Below are 13,669 nucleotides of genomic sequence, written 5' to 3'. Positions count from 1 at the left end.
CCAGGCGAATAGTTGTCTCATAGGCAATAACATCACATCTTCTTGTTCGTATATTAACTAGTATCCGTCATTTCAATATTGATAGTATAGATGCGTTTAACAAAGTCACCACTCATAGAACTATTTAATGAGAGGAAATCCATGCATTTCAGATCTCCATTCATTCATGGATGATACGAGGATATTAAAAATCAAATCTAAAGTAATTAAAAACAAAAACCTAACATGACATATACAATTATCATAACAGAATGGGATAATTTTGTTTTACATTCCAGACGTTAAATATAGTTTATGGTTGATATAAACGTACGATGAGCGTCAACTGTGTAGACAATGTTTACAAAACAATTCAAACTCAACTTGTCTATTAAAATAAAGGCAACAGTAGTATACCGCTGTTCAAAAGTCATAAATCGACTGAGAGAAGCCAAATCCAGGTTTCAATTTAAACCCGAGGAAAACAAAGGAACAACAGAAACACTGAAGTGCAACAAAAATTAACACCAACATACAAAGAAACGAACTATTTGATAACAACTGCTACAGTCCTGACTTTATACAGAACATTTTAAAAGGCGAATGAATCTCTGTAAAGTTGTATACATATTTTAAAATCTAATTATCATTGAAGCCAAATATCTAAATGATCATATTTTGTCATCAACTATTTCAGCTGGGTTTTTCAAATAGAAAAATGTAGTTTCAGATAGAATAAAATTGGATCATTCGTTTGTATTGTGCAATTTCATATAACGAAAAAAAATATGCTTGGTCTTGTCACCTTAGACCACTTCCGTTACCATAGTTAGATATTGGAATCCATTAGTCCTTCAACAAAATTAATCACTTGATCAAACTTGATGGTGCGAAAGTAGTCCCATTTCAGAATTACAAATTTTGATTATATTGATAATCTTTTGTTCATACCTTGAAAAGATAACGTCTGAACCATTGACACTCTAAAACAGATTTATCCATCGGATCACCAGTAGTGATGGTGATACATGGCTGTGTAAATTCTGTATATACAACTCGTCTAAACATCAACACAATAATGTTAGATCTGTAAATTTGCTTTCGCATATTTTTTTTGTTCTGAACAGTAAGCAATAAGGGCCCGACATGACTTGTGAAAAACATTTCAAACAGGAAAACCAACTGTCTTATCAATATAAAAACGAGAAATTTGAAACCTAAAATACAAAACATATACTGAACGAATAAACTTGATCTATTAAACAATATAAATACAATATTAATAAAACATAGCCATTATATCAAGTAAAAAATGAAATACATCATTTACCAATTGGTTCTGAAAATTGGTTATCTGATGGTGAGGCAAAATAGCGTATTGGGTAAGTTTAAATTTTACAGGCATCCTCGAACAATTAATGTTGGTATTGTTTATAATAGAAGGAATGTAACAAATTCCTAACAAGAGCATATGCTTGCATTCCCATATTGAATGTGAAGTAGTCCTGCGTTGTTATGTATACAAACAGTCTGCTTCGTTTGTTGCATTATTTCGTTCACTGGTGGGTTGTTATTTTTAACATAAATCAAACATTTAGTTTGAGAGGTTTTTTTAAATGACTGAAAATACTTTTTCCCTACTTAAAAATATTTAAAAAGTAATTGAAAAACAAAGGTCATTATGAAATTATACCCTGCTTGAGGTATCAATTTATTCTCGAGATGAAAGTAAGATCTAACGATGTTCATGGATTGTTAAAGTAAATTTAAGAATGGTGAGGAATATGCCAAAGAGACAACAACCCAACCAAGGAGCAGATAACAGCCAACGGCCACCAATGCATAAAAATCTCACACCCGGGGTGGGCCAAAGCTAACTCCTTAATAAAAATGCACTAGTTCAGTGAAACAAGTGTTGTGAAGAATATAGATTTCAATCGAACATTAACAGCTGATAAAAGTGAAGTATTTAGAAGAGTGTTTGTAAAAAAGTCGATGAGTAGCATTACACATTTATTAATATTGTTTATAAGTATTATGTGTAAGGATATACTAATGAAATGTGGCTATTTATGTCGATGCCATTTACATTTGGATAATATATTTCCGGAGTATCGTTTTCCTTCCTCGTTTTTGTGTATTATGCACATTTAAAACACATGATAACTGTTTTTGTCGTATAATAAATAGTATGCTTATGTAGAAGACACTTGATGCTCCGACAGATTCAAATAAACTAACAGGTCAGCACATAAATAATAGTATTTCATAATTAACGTAGGACTAAAATCTAAATAGTTAAGTTAATGTTACTTTTTGTTTTATGAATTTTAACTAATAATTGTTTCGTTTATCTAAAGTTTTTTAAATGCTTGAAAAAAACGTAGTATCAATCACTGACCTTCATAGCTAATTTAAAATACGGTTTTGTCCTTGTTCACAAGTTGTTTTGTACAATCTTCTTATTTATAGTATCCAATGACAAATAGTCGGGGCGAGAAAAAAAATAATTTTATTTTATAGTTTCGTTCACGAATGACGAAATACGTCTTTTTAAAAAAAAAAATTATTTGAAAATACTCTGAGTTTAATGATGATGCGCATCATTCTTGATTTATTGATGCCCGCGTCACACTGTCCCGATTTTTACGCCGATGGCAACACGATTATAGAAATTTTCATAATCGGGACTGATCGTATCCATATCGGGCTATTCGTAGTGCCATCTTTAACCATCGTAGAACCATCGGCCACTTTTTCTAGCCTTCGGAGACAACTTCGGGAAGGGTTCTAAATTTTTTAACATGTTAAAAAATCCCCGAAGGTGCGTCCGATGTGGATAAATGTCACCGGGAATGCATCTTTGAACATCGTATTGCATTCGTGTTTTCATCGTTTCCATTGGGCAGTTTTGACATTACGATGTCTACACGAATGAAACACAAAGCTACCCGAAGGTCTTATGATGGCAACACGATTACGTGAATACTTCGTAATCCCGTCGTGTTGCCATCGAATAAAAGTACGAAGGCGACAAGATGGAACTACGACGGCAGCTAAATTTAAGTTAATTTTCGCGCTAAAATATATTTAAAGTGCCAAGCGCAATATGCACTGGTCAGTCAAATACGACAGTTATCTCAGATGGTGCCATTAAAACAAAATACATATATGGTTTGGCGATATCTGGCCACAGCTTTTATTCATAATATGATAGATTCATATAATATATAATATATATATACATGTAGATAGATATGTTGTAGATAGATACTAAGATATGTTGTAGATAGATAGATAGACCATAGACCATGTATATGTAGATAGATCTATGGTCGGTTACCCGAAGATAATATGGCAACCAGGTAGATAGATAGATATATGTGAAGATAGATATATATGAAATGCACCGTGGGATACACTGGTGCTTAAAATTTAGAAAACACCGTGGGATACACAAGTGTAGTCTGTATTATCCAAAAACCTAAAATTTCATAGTTAACATTAAGATTCTATGCAGCGAATTCTGCCATTTACGGGAATATATTTATGATGCTCAAAGTTCAAAAATAAAAGTCACTTTTCTCAACAGCAAACGAGTTAACATCATCAGTCAAATCTGTATCACCACTATCACCGACAAAACCTGAAAAATAAATACAAAAGAGCAGTATCTTGTTCAATAAAAAGGAGTGGGAGGGCGGGTTTTCAAGTTTACCGCTTACAAAATTTAAACATCTTGCTTGCTGCGATGCACATTCTAAAAAGGAATAAATGACGTCACATAATATAACGTCACTCATGTCGGGTAAATCTAAAACATGAAACACAATCCGTGAGTCGCCCCGGCGATAACTGAATTTAAGTCTATTAACTTAAATTCCATTAAGAAAGACGTTCACAAAACATGGAGTCCTATCATATGATTCTATGATATCAATAAAGGCGACAGCGTTGTTTCTTTTAATTCAAATGGAACAAGAAGAGCAGCTATTACATGCTCAGGATTTACCTTTACAAGTCAAATATTATTTTTTGTCAATTTTTCATATCAAGTAACATAATGAAAATCATAAACGCGCCTCGTACACCAACACTGCAGGTATACACGTATATAGGGAAACCAACTTTTTCTTCATTATTCTTTTTTTTATGTATCGTCTGAGTTGTTGTCACACGAATGTTTACTCTATAACCATTTTGTTTTCTATATGTCATATTTTGCCGCATTTGTTGCTTTCTCCACATCCTTCCTTTTGTCTATATTACTATGATATTCTCCTGGAAAGAGCTCTTTTTGAATAAAAGGGATCAACGAACCCATTACCTTACCTTTAGGATAGATCAGTAAACATGGGCATAATGGGTGATTATTAAGACTAGTCTTCACATTTTACAGTTAAAAAAAGGCAATGCCGAGCGTGGCATCCCCTCGTATGTAACATATTGGGGACAAATATGGACACTATATTTGTATATGAAACATGTAGAAAATGGTAAATTGAATATGCATATTTGATACATAAGCTATTTTTTTTAGAAATCAACCAAAACATTCAGTAACTGGAAATACCTTTAATACTGTCTTTATAACCAGCAGGTAAAAAATTGAGCAACCAATTTCCTGTGTATTATGCTATTTCAGGAAAGAAAAAACAAGTCCATCTGCATGACCTTGACCTTTGACCTTGAACATAAAAAATGTCAGATCATTTAATACAAGGAGGAACAATATATCAAATGGGGTTAAAATCTTTTGAAGCATATTGGTTTTAGAGTGTCCAAAAGGGTAATATTGCCTTGTAATACAACTGCCACTGTGACCTTGACCTTTGAACTTTAATGTCAATAGCGCTTAAGATATCCTTAACGAGATACACCATACCAAGTTTTGAGCATTTTGGTTCTAGAGTGTCCATAACAATTTTATCTACACGCAACCTACATATAGTAGGCGAGGGGATAATAAACTAAGTTTTATAAGAATTAGACAAAAAGATCGATTTCTCGCCATGCATGGCAGAATTGTACAGAAACGATATGTTGTCGAAATTCTGTTTGTATCATAAAAAAGTTCAAAACAGGTAGAACGCATTTTAGACATCGTATGGCCATCGCGCCATCATCGTAATCCATCGCGTAGCCTACGTAATCCATCGTGTTGCCTTCGTGATCCACCTTGTAGGCTTCGGCTGAGATATGAAGCTTAAATACCCGTCTTCGGTTAACCTTCGTATGTCCATCTTTTGCTATCGTATATAATTTCGGCACCATCGTATAGACTTCGTTATTCGTCGTACTTGCTTCGGTCACTTTTTGGTATTTTTAACGAGATCGGGACCAACTTCGTACGAACTTACAATTTTCGCATTCGGGTGTCCATTGTCTATAAAAATCGGGACAGTGTGACGCGGGCATAATTAGAGTCGGACACAATCGTAACTGTCCAGATTTTATTTAATATCAAGAAATACCTAGAAAATAAAATAATTACCACGAAAAGCAGATAAAGTGTTAGAAAGTGTTATATTAGTAGATCATGCTGTGCATTTCACCGACTTTTCGCGTACGCTTTTTACCAACTTCTAATTATTCAAAATAATTTCTGACTTCGCAGTCTCAAGATTTTGCTTCCGATGTGAACAATATATGTACATTGTCGAAATATATAAAAATGTATTTGTATGAGCATGTCCCGACAAAATTCATAATTATATTGTGTTCTCCTGCAATTAACATGCCGAGACCTTTAAGGTTTTTGTTGTTTTTAAAATCTACAAAAAAAATCGACATATTTTCACGCGGACAGCGAAGAGGATCCCCAAAATGAACAGTCACATAGAAAGAAATATTCAAATTATCCGTTCATTCGTTTGTTCAATTTAGATGTGGAGTACAAATACAAATAGAGTAAATATGTATTTGATTGGTGTACTTGTTATTTGTACACTAGTTTGGCTGATTGCAGGATAAATGTTTATATTCGGTCATGTTAGGCTTCTGCATTTTATTTTTCCATCGGTCAACTATAAACCCAGTTGATGATGTTATGTATTTTTCATGATAGTATATTTGTATTTATTCATTACAAGCTCTTTGATCGTCTAAACTAACAAACAAAACACTACACATTTTAGTCTTTGACCCACACGAAACTTGTATTATAATTGCGATTGTAACTATTTAATTGAAAAAAACAAGGTGATAATAATACTTCGATCTAACAAATATCCTTCTTGGTCAATCTTCCCTTTTACCTTGAACTCATATATATATTGTGAACTTAAAATTGCTTTTAAAATTAAATTCGCAGTTAATTTTCATATTCATAAGCACATTTTAACGAAAAATATTTACACTGTAGTATAGGATAGCAAAGATCCCAGTACTTTAACGAAATGACTATTTATTGAACTTTATCAGCTTTTAAAGTTGTGACTTAACCTGTTCAAATAAAGGAACAAAACATGTTTACTCGACATGTTTTTTCAGACCAGAAAAGATGTATTTTAAGTGATCTTGTGCATGCCTTTGGTGATCTCGTATCTCGTTATCAATACGTACATATAAACATGCATTCCTGTATTACCTGAATTTTATCAATATCTATGGCCTTGTCATTTGTATTTTCATAGATGTCACAGGTCGCATTTACGATATAACCATACCTGGATCAGCTGTTTTAAAACAACTATAGGACAAAAATGGCTGGTGAGAATGAACGGACTGTTGTGCTTTGTATGGATGGGAGCTATCATTCAGATTTAGCTTTTGATTGTAAGTATATTTAATATGGTGACATTTCTTGTCTATTTTTTTTTATCTCAAGGCTAGGGTTAAATAACATGGAGTGTTTGTATTTATTTTATTAACTTAAATGGATTTTTTAAACTTTAGCAAAACGTCTTTACCACCGTAGTACCATTACAAAGCAACATAAATAGGAATATGAAACGAATGAAACATTGCAATTGGTACATGGGATAGACATGTGATCAACAATAAGAAAGTCAGGAGGTCAGTCATATCTCAGGAAATTGTTTTGCTTTGTAAAAGAGGGACGAAAGATACCAGAGGGACAGTCAAACTCATAAATCGAAAATAAACTGCCAACGCCATGGCAAAAAGTGAAAAAGACAAACAGACTAACAATAGTACACATGACACAACATAGAAAACTAAAGAATAATCAACACGAACCCAACCAAAAACTAGGGGTGATCTCAGGTGCTCCGGAAGGGTAAGCAGACCCTGCTCCACATGTGGCTACCGTCGTGTTGCTTATGTGATAACAAATCCGGTAAATAGTATTATTCGGTAGGTCACATTCATGAAAGGGAAGGGGATTGTAGTTACGACGTTAGGAACATATCCGATATCATTTGTAAAACAGTTATTCCCTAACGGTCAACCAAATCGTGATGGCGTCCGTAAAATTTACGAAGGGATGATTTCAACCTCACCATTTGGAACTCTTGGTTTAAAAGCTTTTTTGTGAGCAGCAACCCTCTATCAAGAAAATCATGATAGGAAATGCAAGCACGGGAATATCATAACAATTGGATGATGTATACCCCGTATGCAGGTCCTGCTGGAATGTTGCTGCTTAAAATTGGAAAGTTCACAATTGGAAAGTTGAAATCATCTCTTTTGTCGTAAAGTTTTGTATTCAACCTACCCTCATTGTCACTTTCTAGATGCAAGTCAAGATATGAGGCCGACTTAACTGTATATGTAGTATCTTTCATCTCATAGTCACCAAATTTTGAATTATTTAGTGAAAGAACATCATCTATATAGCGGAAAGTAGAGTTAAAGGATATTGCTGACTTCTTATCTTTCTTCCTTAATAGTTCCTGTATGATTTCAGCCTTATAATAATAAAGAAAAAAGTCGGCAAGAAGAGGGGCACAATTTGTTCCCATTGGAATGCCGACAGTCTGTTGAAACACACGTCCTCCGAATGTAACAAATATGTTTTCAATCAAGAAATCAAGCATCTTGATAATGTCAGTTTCAGAGATTTTTTTGTTTGAATCAGAGTGATCCGTTACAAAGTAGGATTTATCCCTCCCTAAGACAAGATACTTGTATCTACGTTGGCCATTCTTTCTTATGAAACAAAGCAATACCAACTCTTTTAATTTGTCTTTTAGTTTTGAATGTGGAATACTTGTGTATAGTGTAGAAAAATCAAATGTTTTAATACTACTACAAGATGAAAGAGAGTTAGATTGTATGTACTCTAAAATATCTTTGGTATTTTTAAGTATCCACATCTGATTCACGCCACCTCTAGAATAGGCAGTTTCACAATAAATTTGACGCCCGTCTTCGATTGCTGATAAAATAGATGTTAATAATTTAGAAAGAGGTTTCGTGGAGTAACAGACCTATGATTATCCAGGATTACCTCTTTTGTAAGTGTCGTTAGGGTATATGTTGAGTTTCCAAGTAAATTGTCCATACCTAATTCGTTTATCAATCAGTAAATGTTATGAGTTTTTTACACACAAAAACGATGTTGTTTGGGGCTTTATCTGCTGAGACAACAACATATTTGTCATGGAGGTATGATAAGTGTTTCGCAACATTTGTAAGAAAGCCGATAATTTGAAAGAATCAACTTTTGTCAATTTTACTTAAAAGCTAGTGGACATTACAGGTTTCTGACAGTGAATTCATTTTTTGGAGAGAAAAAAGCAAATGGAGTTTGTACATGCGGCTACGATGGTAAATGAGTTTCCGGAGGATTACGAATGCATGTTTCTGTATTGTTATGTGTTTATTTCGATCCTCAATTGTCCTCTTAAAAATTGAAAATAAAATGTTGCTAATTATAAGACGGATACTTATACATTCCCACAACAAAAAGACATTAAATACAGCTCTGAGAGTCTCGTAGTTACTGACAGGTAGTTTCAAGTCAATAACAACTGATAACAAATCATGCATTTAAGACTTATAATCACTATTTTTTGCATTTTTCCTTTGATCTTTTTTGTGATAATTTTCATATCATGCTTCTCGCTTGATATGGAAAAATTATCGCTAGAAACTAAGGAGGCCACGTGGCGTTGCTAACGAAATTGACATTGAAATTGACAACGTCGTCATAGGTAAAATAGCGGTAAACAGATTATCATTGGTCATCTCAACTCGATTGCTTTTCTCACTTTCGCTGTACCAGCTCAAGCGAGAAAATCAATCTCGTTGAGATAATCAACGATAAACTATAATTCTCAATCAGTAAACACCCAACGTCCATGAAATTAGTGAAAAGATGTCAGAGAAAAAAATTACCTTGTGCAATCCCAAGATACATCTACAGACAGTTTGCAGTGCCATAAATAATAAACTGAAATAAGAAAAATGTCAAACGACGTTATTTGTTGATTCAACTACTGAGAGTAAATTTTATATGTACATGTAGCAGAAATCGTCTAAAAATGGTAAGATAATAATAACATCTACCAAAAGTACAAATATTTGGCTCATTGTTCAAGAGTTCAAAATTGTAGTTTATATAAAATCCTCTCCGTTTTACAACCGGGAGTCATTTTGTACAGCTTGTTATTTTATTTGTCAAAGTAATTAATGCAGGGTTTTAATCTGATATTTCATTAAGTAATTTATAATACACCTAAACAAAAGTAAAATGCACGAAACGAACAAAATGCCTCGATTCTTTTTTTTTTTTATTTACTGCATGTTTTGTGTCTGAAAGGAAACATTACATAACTCATTTTGTCCAAAAGTCTGAAATTGATATGAACAGCATCTGCAAAGACAATTTGAAGACACCAAGACAGTCCTCTAAATGTAAAAGGCGAAAAATATATGGCCTTCAACAATGATCAAAGCCCATATCGCATAGTCAGCTATAAAAGGTACGTTTTCTTATTTATTTGTTTGAACTGCTTCATCCTTTTAAGCAAGATATATCAATGGGCTTCTCTTTCCTTTTTAAAAGTCTTTGATCGTCCACGTCAATTACACTGAACACAATTCATAGTCGTCCGCTCTAAACAGGGACAAAATTCATAGTCGTCCGCCCTAAACAGGAACACAATTCATAGTCGTCCGCTCTAAACAGGAACAAAATTCATAGTCGTCCGCTCTAAACAGGGACAAAATTCATAGTCGTCCGCCCTAAACAGGAACACAATTCATAGTCGTCCGCTCTAAACAGGAACAAAATTCATAGTCGTCCGCTCTAAACAGGAACAAAATTCATAGTCGTCCGCCCTAAACAGGAACAAAATTCATAGTCTTCCGCTCTAAACAGGAACAAAATTCATAGTCGTCCGCTCTAAACAGGAACAAAATTCATAGTCGTCCGCTCTAAACAGGAACAAAATTCATAGTCGTCCGCTCTAAACAGGAACAAAATTCATAGTCGTCAGCTCTAAACAGTAATAAAATTCATAGTCGTCAGCCCAAAACAGGAATAACAATAAAACGCACTCAACGTAACTGGAGACATACACATTAGTGTCATCACCAGGATTATGTAAGAGGTCAGACCTAGATAAGTGTGTAAAAAAACAATATTAGATGCTGACAAATGTAATGCATCAATGTTGACACTAAACCATTTGTGTGTCTAACTCTGCAAAAAAATACTTGTTAACTGTCTAACTATATTTTCCACTTGAAGATGCATTCTTATTGGTTTTCTTTTTCATTTGTGAATAATGTTATTATGTAATTGTGCTAACGCTAAATCAGTAAAAACTGTCTTGGTTTGAGTTTGACTATTATATTTAGATCAATATACAAATGTAAAAGCCTTTATTTTTTCTCCCCAAGCCTAAGTTTCGGTTGGACATGTTACAAATTACAGCTGGAAACACGTCGTCCTATAATCGGAACTTCCACTGATATCTCGAATTTAATTGCATGAAGCTATGGAAACGAGTTTGTATATACTTTTTCCCGAACTTTGCGTCTATCGTCCATTCGTCTAGTTATGATCTACAAACTCATGATGGCGTAAAACTTACGACGGGCTAGTTTCAAATTCACCATTTAGAATTCCTTTCTCAATTTTATTGGTTTAAAAGCTTCCTTGTGAGCAGCAACCCTCTATCAAGGAAATCATGATAGAAAAGACAAGCCCGGGAATATCACAAATAAGTACTACGTATGAAGGTGCTGCTGGAATGTTGGGGTGGTTTATATCGTGACAGTTAAACTACGTTCAGAAATAGTTGAATGAAAAAACACAGGATATGTTTCTTCTCTAAACACAATCTGTTCTATTTGAAACACAATTTTAAACAAAATTAACAAGAATACAATGAGTTAATAAAGGACAAGGTATGATAAGGGACGTTTTTGCCCCCCCCCCCCTTTTTTTCCAGAATTTTTAAACTTTAAAGTTGAAACCAATCACGCTTGTATAATGAACTTCAGTATCTGTTCGTCCCTGTAGAACCTTATTTTTAGGTGGTATGTACTCAAATATGTTCAAACTTAGACCTTGAAAAGGCTTAAACTCCTATATATTGTACCAAGAAAATGACAACCAGTGGAATTTCTTGTGGATTATTTTAAATTATTTTTTTATTTTCTGAAAAAAAATGTCAAATTTGAGAGAAAACTCTCAGCCCAAATTGGTAGTGAATTCATTACATACCTTTTGATGTTTGTTTATTCATCAGACACGGGCACTTACTTTTGATTTAATGTTTATTATTTTTCAGGGTACAAGTCTCATATAAAAAAAGACAATGACTACGTCATAATAGCGACCTGCTTCGATAGACATGCCTATGGAATTTATGGTAATATAATTTTAATGAACGTGATGGATTCCTGAACATTACCAGTGATTCATGTTTATAAAAAAAATCTCAAGAGATAAGAATTGTGTTCACAAGTTTCGTCTACAAAAGAAGCGCCAGGGTATAAGTTTACCAAGTGTGTACAGTGCTTTAGAGCGTTTTATTTATAATTCATATCATTCTTTAGTTTACTAAGGATTCCGGTCCTTTGAAATGATACCAAGCCACTTTACTTTATTCTTCATGTGACAAATGAAAAGTGCATTTTTGGTTGTAAAATTGTTTTGAAAAAGTGACCAAATCGTAACGATACGTGCATTTGTGCGATCCGTAAGATTTAGTAGGGAAATTTCGTGTAAATAATAATCTTTCTTATTGTTACTATTTTCTGTTTTTTTTTTTGTGTAAGTTAAGTTGAGGCATTTACGAATGTTTTGTCATTTTAATAGATATTTGGTTGGCTCTTTGAATTTTAAAAAATCGAAAATTATAATAAATCTCTTAAAACATTTACCATCAGATATTCATAAATATCTCTTGGTTGTTTTTCTGTAGCATTTGGGACGGCTGATTCTGCCGAGCTGGCTTCACAACTCCAAAGAGATATTGATTCACACAAAGAGCATGCTGAAGAACTTAAGATAAAGCTAGCTAAAGAAGGAGTAAGTCTAACATATTAATCATTATCATAGTTCACAATTTACATCGATTCACCAAGTGACATATTTCTGTTGTTTTTACGAGTGCTTTAACAACCATTTAGGAATTTCTTAATAAAAAAAACAGGAGACAGGACAGTATTGGCCATTTGGATGTTAGAAATCACGTTTCTATGTTCACAAGCTTTTTAATACCACACACTTTACTTAAAGCTGTTATCATAATGCTAGTAAGTTGAATGTTTGGTTGGCTTGCTTGCTGTGTTTTTATAAATGTTCACTCAAGCTTTGTTATTAAGATTGACATCTTCAATCCCTAGACAGACGGGGCTTCAACTTGTATACATTGGGTTTTTTTTTTACTTTAAATAATATTATAAGAATAAAGTATATACACAAATTGCACAGCCGCAATATATATGGGAGGATAATTTGAAGTATGATTTATTGTTCTTGAGGTTGTTAATCGTGCTGTCTTATCCATGTGTGAGCAGCCGTTTTGAGTCATGTTGCATTTTTTGTTAAAAGTAAATCTTTGAAACAAAGAATGTGGCCCTCATTCGATATTATATGATCACCTTTATCGGCCAAATAAAGAAACTATTGAAATAAAAATTTTCTTGTTTAAAATAATTTCAGATGAAAGGGGAAGTTTTTATAACTGCTGGAAAGGCCGGTGAAAATGCAATCAAAGTGGCCCATGAAAGAAACGCTGCAATGATAGTGTGTGGTGCCAGAGGTCATGGAACTGTACGACGTACGATCATGGGAAGCAATAGCGAGTACATAATGCACCATGCCGACATACCTGTCATAATATGTCGACATAAACCTCACCAGAATCCTACAGCTGAACATAAACACGAGGACAAACACAAGCACTAAACCAATATTACCCATGCGAACGTTAGGACAAACACAAGCACTAAATCAATATACACATGTGAACGTCAGGACAAAATTAAAGCATTGAATCAAGAATTATACATGACATATGTGTTCTTTTTTATATGCATTTGGGGACATTTTACAAAGAGAATTGGGCGGCATTAATAATTGTAAGTTGTAATAATAAATGCTTTTTACAAGATCATCGGAGTTATCTTTCTTTATATAGAGAAGAAAAATGGCATGGTCATAGCGAAAACAAAAAATGCAATAACCAATCTCCAATAGTGCAGGTATAACCAAGACACACAATGTGTAATGTTTCAGTGTCTTGGTTCTATAAACGACATTACA

The 13,669-nt window shown here is 33.7% G+C and overlaps 1 protein-coding gene across 1 annotated transcript; it reads left to right on the top strand.

Moving 5' to 3' along the window:
* Window positions 1-2,105: 2,105 nt before the first annotated feature.
* LOC134706657 (uncharacterized) lies at window positions 2,106-13,517 on the top strand. The gene is made up of 5 exons (XM_063565787.1): window positions 2,106-2,222; window positions 6,615-6,756; window positions 11,688-11,768; window positions 12,324-12,430; window positions 13,067-13,517. Exons 2-5 carry the CDS (start codon window positions 6,684-6,686, stop codon window positions 13,310-13,312), a joined length of 507 nt encoding a protein of 168 aa, XP_063421857.1. The 5' UTR covers window positions 2,106-2,222; window positions 6,615-6,683; the 3' UTR covers window positions 13,313-13,517.
* Window positions 13,518-13,669: the final 152 nt, after the last annotated feature.

Source organism: Mytilus trossulus, chromosome 1 (genome assembly GCF_036588685.1).
Source record: "Mytilus trossulus isolate FHL-02 chromosome 1, PNRI_Mtr1.1.1.hap1, whole genome shotgun sequence".
Classification (NCBI taxonomy): Eukaryota; Metazoa; Mollusca; class Bivalvia; order Mytilida; family Mytilidae; genus Mytilus; species Mytilus trossulus.
This window is presented reverse-complemented; position numbering and strand designations above follow the sequence as displayed.